This window comes from Mesitornis unicolor, unplaced genomic scaffold (genome assembly GCF_000695765.1).
Source record: "Mesitornis unicolor isolate BGI_N332 unplaced genomic scaffold, ASM69576v1 scaffold49509, whole genome shotgun sequence".
NCBI lineage: Eukaryota > Metazoa > Chordata > Aves > Mesitornithiformes > Mesitornithidae > Mesitornis > Mesitornis unicolor.
The window spans coordinates 1-9,470 of record NW_010208866.1 but is presented as its reverse complement, the minus strand read 5'-3'; the positions used below and the strand labels follow the sequence as shown (position 1 = coordinate 9,470).

The following is a 9,470-nucleotide window of genomic DNA, read 5'->3' as shown; positions in this document are numbered from 1 at the left end:
TTCCACATTGAACTTAGTTTTTGAAGTGACTTTTTCAGATGTAATCAGAAGTCTAGCAGATGTCAGAATTATATACTGTACTTCTTCAATGTGACTGAAATTTTCTTTCCTATAGTCTGATGACAGATTCCGAATTAGCTGGTGTCTCAGTCGAATGGCTAGTGTAACAGGTAGGAAACTGAATTGTTTTGATGATCTGCCCCTGGCCCCCCTTCCCTACCCCCACCAAGAATGAAAGGTTGTGTAATCATGGACAGTTGTATTTGTCAGAAAATCTTTGGGTCTCATAAGGCTTCATAAAAGCTGGTACTAATAGCTAGAACTACTTTGTTCTATTCCTCCCCATCAGTGACAGTAAACCAGCACCATTATCACCTAACTGGCTAATGAGCACATCCATAGAATAGCATACACTGTTGCTTGTTCAGCCAGTTAAAGGATCACTAGAGGCAGTGAGACTACTGTGAAGGTGAGTGTATGGTAGCACAGGGAAAAACTAGCAGCTTCTGAGGAGAGGTGGCCCACAATTAGGATACATAATTACTGAGGCGGAGAATATTATGGGAATATAGGATGACCCACTTTGCTAGGAAGCCAGGTTTTATTAAAACCACTGGTGGCATAACTTGTTTTGGTTTACAGGAGCTTTGATGCTCTGGTAAGAAACTGGGCAGTAAACAGGGACTGACTGAGAAGTGAGCTGAGCAGAATATTCACTGACTCTTGTTCTCCTGACTTGGATTTTTCCTGAGCTATAGGCATTGAGAGCCATGTGGAACTTCTTGCTGTAGAAGACCTAGTAAAGGAACTGTACCAGAAGAAATACCAAAAGGAGCCATCCAAGACTTGGGTGTGTCAAGAACTGGATGTCTTCCTTTGGGATTTCTCCAGTAATACCAGGTATGTTGGGTTGTTCTTGTTAGGTTGTGCATCAGCCTGATGTGTCTTGGTGCCCTATGTACAGGTTGTATGCTGCTAGGCTAGAATGTTCTGCAAGCCTGATCAGAAATGCGTCTTGTCACATCATGATTACAATTAGAAATGAAAAATACTTTCCCAAAAGAAGTATAAAGTTATATGGCTTTTTAATGCTGAGTCTGAGGCCTAATTTAAAGGATGGAGTAAAAAAATGGGAATAAAATACAGTGTGGCATTTAACTGGAAATCACATAAGTTGAGAAGTTTCAGACTTTTAGAAGTGTAATATGGATGTGGCCTGGCTCTCTAGCTCATGCTGCTACTGTGATGAGGGACAAGATGTGTTTACCAGTGGTATAAATCAAGTTCTTGAGCATAAACGTTAAGTTAAATCCTATCTTATTCTTTTAATTCTGGAATGAATGTTCCTTGTAACACATCCGGAATCCTGTTTGCTGTGTAGGATTTTTTCCTTTTTTCTCCTGTGTGTCTTGAAGAGTAAAGCTTTTCCTGCTTTCAGATTCTTCCGTATTTGTACAAAGAAATGGTGTGTAGCTTGTGGTGGTGGTAGGACAGTATTTAGTGATGACACAGTCAACTTAGAAATGGACTTTAGCTTTTTTTTTAAGTAAGAGCCAATAATTTGATCTAAATTTTAGTAGATATTTAAAAAAAAAATCTTGGAAGTCTGGTTACAGTATAGATTTTAAGATCCATTAGGATAATCAATGTCACTATCTTTTTATATTCAGTCAGTTTTCCATTTTCATTAATATCTTGACACTTGAGGGAGACTGTAACAAGAATGGAAAAATATACTTTAAAACACATACTTGGAGAGGAAAGTGGGGATCCTTCTACTAAGATGAACTATTCCACATTAATGGGAAGCTTCAAATTGCTACCCTTAAATTCCATTTGTCTCAGGATTCTCCTTTCTCCTTTTCCCCCTGACCTGAGTGTGAAGCAGGTTGCCTGTTAAGCGTTACTTTTAACTCTGCATAAACTGCTTAGAGTTTAGTTATGATTAAATAGATGTAGATGCTTCTGAAATAAGCCTGAACTTCATTTCATGTAGGTGCAAGTGGCATGAAGAGAATGATATATTCTGCTGTGCTTTGGCATCCTGTAAGAAAATGGCGTGAGTATTGCTAAGGAGTCATCTCCAGTGTGAAAACTTGTTTTGTTATAGACGCTCACTTCTGGCTTCGGCTTCTCTGACTGCCTGGAGCACTGTACTTCTAGATTTTGAGTTTTACTTATTTCCTCTATCCCCACAATTTTGTTCTATTTGTAACTTTCATTATTGCTTGTATGGCTTAGCAGTATGCTGTAAGTCTTAGGACTTAGTATCACAGAAGTTACATTACATCTAATGTCCATCACTCTGTAGTCATCCTTTCACTACCTCTACTTACTACTGAAGAGTTGAGAGAAGTGTTAACTACATTAAAAATCACTGTTTTTCTTCAGAGGTTTAGTGTACCTTTATTTGGTAAGAAATTCTCAGCATATTCTAGTATATCTCTACTTTGGAAACTTTTATACTGTCTTCCGTATAATCTAGGTACATAAGGTTCTGTAATTTTTTTGGTGTGGGGAATGGGAAAGTAAATAGTTGGGAAACAAAGAAATGACATTTAAAATCTCAGCAATGGTAGCAGCACTTTGAGTAGTCTTTCACTCAAAAAGCTCTTGTTATGTACTGCTATGCCTTGCAGAAAAAAAAAATGGCTTTTCACAGTTCTAAGTGGCTGTATCAGATAGCATGGGGAAGCAGTTGTTTTAATGTAATGTGTAGTTGTAGAATAGCCTGGTGGTCTTGGAAGGATGCAGGGTGACTATTTAGCTGCAGAGGTAATGTGTTTGTGCCCTCTGTCATCTGCTTTGTGCATCTCGGTCTGTGGTTGCTTTTGTTTGCCAGTTGAAGAACTAAAAATGCTGTGTGTCTGTACAGTAGCATTAAAAAATCTTAGCCAAACTTTCTTGTTTTCTTTTTTTCTCGGTCAAGTTATTGCATCAGTAAATCTTTAGCTACTTTGTATGGAGTCTCACTGACAGCAGCTCACCTGCCTCTTCAAGACACTGGTTATGGTGAAAGCACAAGTACCAAGACGGTGATACTGGATGCTGGAAGTTTTCAGGTCTGATTCTTTAAACTGATATCATATTTGATTTCTGTTTAACCCAAGTGTTTTGAACTTGTCAGTTTCAGGTTAGCTGATTCCTCTTTGGATGCTGTCTTTGGTGACATATATTGGGCAGACTGATGATAGAAAAATAATCACTAGCTGGGTCATTTCGTGTGGTTTTTGTCCATAATTCATAGGTTTCACGGGTAGTTGTGTATACTGCATTCTAGAAGATACATATATTATTTTGAATGGTTTATTTCTTCATACAGAAAATGAAGGCTGAGCATCCTGGATGTGACAGACATTTCACTTCTCCAGATCAGGATCAAGAGCTTGTCCCTTCTAATTGTGAGTTTGAAACTTTGACATTTGTAAGGGGAAAGAGATATTTAAACTTAATCCAATTGCTGCTTTTTCAGATTTCTGGGCTTATATGTTGCCTGTCAGTAGCATAAAGCTTAAACAGCTCTGCATGAGCTGTGCTTATTCCTGCATACAGTTTCACTATTTCTGAAAATGTAGATGTAAAGAGCTGCCCTGTTCTTACTGGATACAGTCTTATGGTCAAAAAAAGTCTCTTAGAATTTATTTTTTCTTATAATTGTTGCTCTCTGATTTATACCCCCTTATTTTTCTGCTACCTGAAATCCATGCTCATAGGCTTGGGTGTCTTGAGGCAGGGCCATCTCTAACATATTCTGCTTGCTCTTAAGTCATTAAATGTGCAGACTCAGCTGGTACTTGTTGCAAGTATTCCATTACAACTTGGTTTATAAAGACTGCTTGTTTAAAGTTGTCACTCTGGAGACAAAAGTTTTTTTCATAGAAGGCATGTGAGCTCGATTTGTCTGGGCAATTCATGGCTAATCTTCAGAGGAACAGAATCGAGTCTGCAAAACAAATAAATATAAGAATTCTGCGTTTCCAGTTATTTTCTTGCTGATAAAATACATGCTGAATTAGACTCCAAACCATTCCAATTATAAACCATGACTTCTTATGATCTTAGTGTTTATAGGGGATGCTACCCCTGTGTCTGACTTCTTGTATTAGAGCTATTGAATAGGTTCAGCTCCATAGCATATGAAGAACAATTCTATTAATTTATGCAAGCTTTAAAGGCTGAATTGATTTGCAAACTGTATTTAATGTAATAGGTGATTCTCCATGTGATGTGAAGACTTCCCTCTGTGGAACAAGTACCATGCGAGGAAGAGGAATTACTGAATTGCTGAAAAATGCATCTGATCTATCCAAGTCTTTCAGTAATTGAAAAGCCTTTTTTTACATCCAGGACAGCTGCAAGTTCTGATTTTTCCTTGTTGCCTAAGATAACCAGCAGTTTCCCAGACCGCGGTTTTTCATCTTATGTACAACCCTTGACAGTTCAAGTTCTTGTTAGAATGATAAAACTATTGGCTGGATATAAAGAAGAAGAAAATCTTGTTTATTATCTGCAGGAAGATTTATTTTGAAGGGATCTGACTGTTGCATCCTCTCTTTAAAAATACATGCCGTACTAGTTCTGTTTCTTAATGGCTGGAGTGCAAATTTGGGATCAGTTATTCAATATCCTTGGGTTAGAAGAATTCTTTAGTGGCCAGTGTGACTTCAAACAAATGCTGTATTTCTTCCTTAATAACTTCCTTCCCTTCTTTGCATGTGGAAGATAGAATTTCAGTGTAAAACAGTCTCTCGCCAAAGAATTATGAGGGCAGCATTGAAGTTATGAAGGGCTGCACTAGAGGAATTAAAGTTATAACAGCCTCAAAGGTTTGCTATAATCTGTCAGTTCTAGCCGTGAAGAATTTGAGTGGTAATTCAAGGCGAAGACTTCCTGTGAAATGTCTTGGAAGAAATGTGGTAGGAAATTTATCCATCTAATAATACTCTTTTAGAGGTGCAGGCTATGTACATCAAGAAAAAGTGCAACAGATTTATTTTAGTTTGCATCAGTTTTCTGTTTAAAAAATGCACATCCCTCAAACCTACAGACTGAAGAGGAGTGTAGATGTTAGGGGTTTTTTGAGAGGAATATCACATTCAAACTGATACATTAATCTGCAGATAGGATTTCGCCAGTTCAGTCAAGCTGTGTAGATACCAGTTATAATTATTTGAGGGCACATGGAAAAAAAGGGAGACTGTCTGATGTATCACTAGGAAGTTAGATGTTCTGTTTTATGGGAGGTACAAGTCTTGGACTAGTCCCTAAAGTTGTCTGCTATCTGGGCCTCGTGCTTAGTCCATGTGTCTTTAAGCAATTGATTCTCAGAAACAAGAGCTTATTTTTTGAGGTTTTTCTACATTTTGTTCCAGCAGAGGTCCAGTTGTGAAATACTATTTCCATAGCAACTCACTATAAGAAGATGCTTACTTCATTCCATGTAAGAACTGAAACTGAATATTAGGTTGTTAATTCTTTTCAGTAATAGGGGGGAAAAACCAAGCCAACAAACAAAAAATCCCCACAAAACCTAACCAAAGTAAGAGGTCAACACATTTATTCATAAACTTGAGTGTGCTGATCTGTATGTTGGAAAAAAACCAACCAAACAAACAATTGCTGGTTTAGTTGGAGAACTGTTACCATTGCTGTAAGCCCAGATCAGGCCGTTTGGTATTTCAGGATCACTGAAACCTTTTGGGTGCCTCTCACCTAACAGTTTGTTTATGTCACTGAATCTTCTGGAATTATTCCTTCCTTTGGAACTGCTAAGCTTCACCAGATAAGGGACAATAAACCTCTAAGACAGATGTACCAGCAAAGCATCTGGAAACAACTCTGTTGTAACAGAGTAAGAGTGTATGTTTAGTAGTGATAAAGGCTTTTCTGCATTGGAATAGACTTGTTCTAGTTTTAAGGTTCTTAACTGACAGCCATTGTTGCATGGGCGTTTCAAAACTTACAGAACTATAACATTTGAATTATTTTCAGAGGTCAGTGTTGCAATAAAACTTCCATGTTTCACTTCTTTTGAAAGAGAATTTATTATTATTAAAATATTTATTCAGTGTCAGTACAGAAATGTAAGAGCATATGTTACTATGCTTGAGGTATTCTGTATCTTTAGGACTGAGGTAAAGAATCTGAGCAGAAATGGAGAAATATAGAGTTAGGGTTCCATGGCATGTCTATACCTTATCACCTGTAACTTAAAACAGTGGATAAACTGTAGAAGACCTAGTCATATGGTGTAGGCAGTGGGCTGTTAACTAGGAGAGTAACTGTCTTACTGTAATAACCAACAACCTGTGATGTTTTGGTTGGTTTGTGTGGTGAAAACTGTTAAGATCTATGTAATGAGAATGAGTACACTAAATTTTGATGTAGCTCACTTACTACTATTACTCTGTATATATTGAGGGGGATCCCTAAGAGCTGTTGGGGGGTGACAGAAAAGACTTTAATTTTGGAGCTCTGCATCTCTGGCTGTTTTGCAGTTTGGAACTCTGTTGCATTTCTTGAAAAAATAAAAATAAATTCTGCTTAACAAGCATAATACGGTAATGCTTCTTGCCTTTAATGGAAAAGTAAAGATGAGGAAAAGATGGTGACTTGAAACCTTAGCACACTTCTTAAGTGCAAGGAATAGTAATCATAAGACGCAAACTGTGTGTCAAAATCAGAACAAACTTCTCCCCACTTGCATGACAAAATTCTCACGGGGAAATGAAACCAAGTAAAGAATGGCTCTTGAGCAGCATTTGAGTAATGCAGCCTGAGAGCTTTAAGCATGTACTTTCCACATGGTAAAAAGTAATGGTAAATAGACTTGGCGTGTGGTTGTATAGGTACCATACAAATTGAACTGTCTAGAGTTGGTTTTGTAGAGGGGACAGCTGGCAGATTCTGTCAGACCTGACTTTTTGTCCTCCTGTGAGTGTAGCTTACTCAGTCCTATGACAGTAACAGGTAAAAGTCATCCTGGTTTTGCATACACATTAGAAAGTTAATAGGTATTTTTGTCACCTTCTACGAATAGCAGACAAATTGTTGAATTGTGTGTTACTACTCTTACTGTAAAAGTTTTGGCTTTGAGAACAGTTGTCTAAGGGTCATGAAAACACAAAGGGCTGTGGTGACAATGTTTGCTGATCTAGTCTATGACATCAGTATATTAACCTGTAATCACATTCTTTTACGTTCTATTCAAAGAGTATATAACTGATACGGAAAAATAAAGCATGTTCAAGTAGAGTAAGCAGCAGTTACTGATGTTCATGTAGAGTAAGCAGCAGTTGCTGTTTCAGTGTAGTAGAAACTATGAATTTGACTGCTACTTAGGCATTTCTGGCTTGTCTGAGGCCTTCTAATAAACTGCAGAAACTAGGTATGTGGAAGAAGTTCCTATTGACCACTGTCTCTGCTCCAGCTAAGAATATTCTTATCAGTACCTTGTATTCTGATTTAGCAGAAATGTTCTCTTAAATATATAAGAGAATATATAGAGACTGTAGATACAGTAATATTTGGTTTTGATGTCTTGAATTTGAAATTTGTTTTGGAGGGCTGCTCTTTACCAGTAAAGATCAGACATTCAGTCTCTTGACCTTCTCCATGTCCTTTATGACTAGTTCCCCATTCCCATTCAGATGCAACCACAGAAGTCCTTGTTGTCCTTCATGTGATTCACTAGATTTAGCATTGGGTGGGCCTTGGCTTTCCTAACCTCATACCTGTACACTCACACAGCATCTCTGTATTTCTCTCCAGTGACTTGTCCCTGCTGCTACCTCCTGTATGTTTCCTTTTTATGTCTGAGTTTTGCCAGGAGCTCTTTGGTCAACCTCTGCTTGTTTTCCTGTTTATGTTGGAGGAGGTGACACTTGAAAAATCAACAAGCTCACCTAGATCTCTTCAGGACTATGTGCCATGGGATTCTTCCAAGCAGATCTCTGAGCAAGGCCACTCTGGAGCTCTAGAGTTGTTATCCTGCTTTTTGCTTTTTTCCTCCCTCTTAAGATCCCAAACTCCACTACCTTCTCATTACTGAAGCTGAGTTTGCCCTACAGCCTTCACATCCCTGCCCAGTTACTTCTTGTTTGTAAGTATGAGGTCCATCAGAGACCATCTCTGCTCCTTGGCTCCTCAGTCACTTATATCAGGAGCGTTGGGCCTCTTCCATCTGAAGAAGGCCTTGCATACTTCCTCCTCATGAGGCAGTCTACAGGAGTCATGCACTAGAACATCACCTATCGTGGTCTGCCATCTGTGTCTAACCTGTGAGCTCCTGACTGGCTCAGTGTCCCTCCCCAGGCAAAGCTCTGTGCATTCCAGCTGCTCTCACATGAAGAGCAACTCACCCTTCTCACCTCCCAAGTGTGAGAAAACGAGTTGGACGTTAAGTGATGTGTGGAAAGGGGAGCCCAGTAATCTCTTTACTTCTGAGGGCCGGTAGGCTCAACACTTGTGCCAGTTTCAGGATCTAGCAAAGTTATCGGAGAGTGTTAGCTGTGTCTAAACTAAGATTAATCTTTACATCTTTAGAAATATGTCAGTCATCAAAATCTTAACAGACAGAAGGCAGTAATTTGGTGGGGATTTTCTGGGTGGAGGGTCTGTCAAATATTAGGTGTTGGATTTTACTGTTAGGGTGGATATCAAACTGGAAGAAGTAGTGCTGTGCTCCTTAATCAAGTGGCACAGTTGATGTTTGTTCCAGTGGCTGTGTTCTTTGCCAGCTTCCTGGGCTGATGTTTGTGCTGAGTCATACCCAAATAGAAAGCTTGTTTCCATTCCAGGGACTCAGGGTCTTGAGCTATCACAGTCAAATGGCGTTGTGCTGAACGTCAGGTTATTCTGAATAAAAATCTGTGTTGGGTGAATAAAAACTTGTATTCAAGGAAGCCCTGTCTGAATTTCCTTGCAAAATAGCTGTAGTTTTCTGATCCTGCTGTCTTTTAAAAAAAACCTGCATAATTAATACAGAGGAGCTTGACTTTTTGACCTGTTAGTTGAATTTAAAAGTACTAATACTTTCCCCAGCAAGAACTTAAAACTTTCCCCAAAAGTTCAGTGACTCAAGTATATCTATGAAATGGAGTTTAATTTCTGCTTGATAGACACAAGTATATGCAGCTGACCACAAAGGCTCTAACAACATCTTTTCATTTGGCAGAGTAAATGTACGATAGTGGGGCAGGGGAATAGCAAGTTTGTTATCTAGTCTCTGCCCTCTCGATGTTCTCTGCAGGATTATCAACCCTCACTTTCACCCCAGAATGAGCTGCCAATTAATTTTTATTGCAATGATTCAGTAAAGTGAAGAAATCTGCAAAGACTTTTATTAGTCTAACCCTGTATTATCTCTTTTCCGTCACTTTTCCTTGGTTCTGTCTTAGAAGTTCCCACAAGTTTCTCTAATTACTATTTTCAAGTAATATGAGAGTGTGAGAAGGAGATCGACTGGTGGA

The 9,470-nt window shown here is 38.6% G+C and overlaps 1 protein-coding gene across 1 annotated transcript in view; it reads left to right on the top strand.

The window, feature by feature from the left end:
- The window catches only part of MAEL (maelstrom spermatogenic transposon silencer), a gene marked incomplete at its 5' end in the record, with an annotated part of 8,898 nt that extends 4,572 nt beyond the window's left edge, over positions 1-4,326 (top strand). The window contains 6 exons of the mRNA XM_010192658.1: positions 116-170; positions 759-900; positions 1,997-2,059; positions 2,930-3,062; positions 3,323-3,401; positions 4,211-4,326. Of these exons, the coding sequence (XP_010190960.1) occupies positions 116-170; positions 759-900; positions 1,997-2,059; positions 2,930-3,062; positions 3,323-3,401; positions 4,211-4,326 (588 nt within the window). The remainder of the gene's footprint in view (positions 1-115; positions 171-758; positions 901-1,996; positions 2,060-2,929; positions 3,063-3,322; positions 3,402-4,210) is intronic.
- Positions 4,327-9,470: the final 5,144 nt, after the last annotated feature.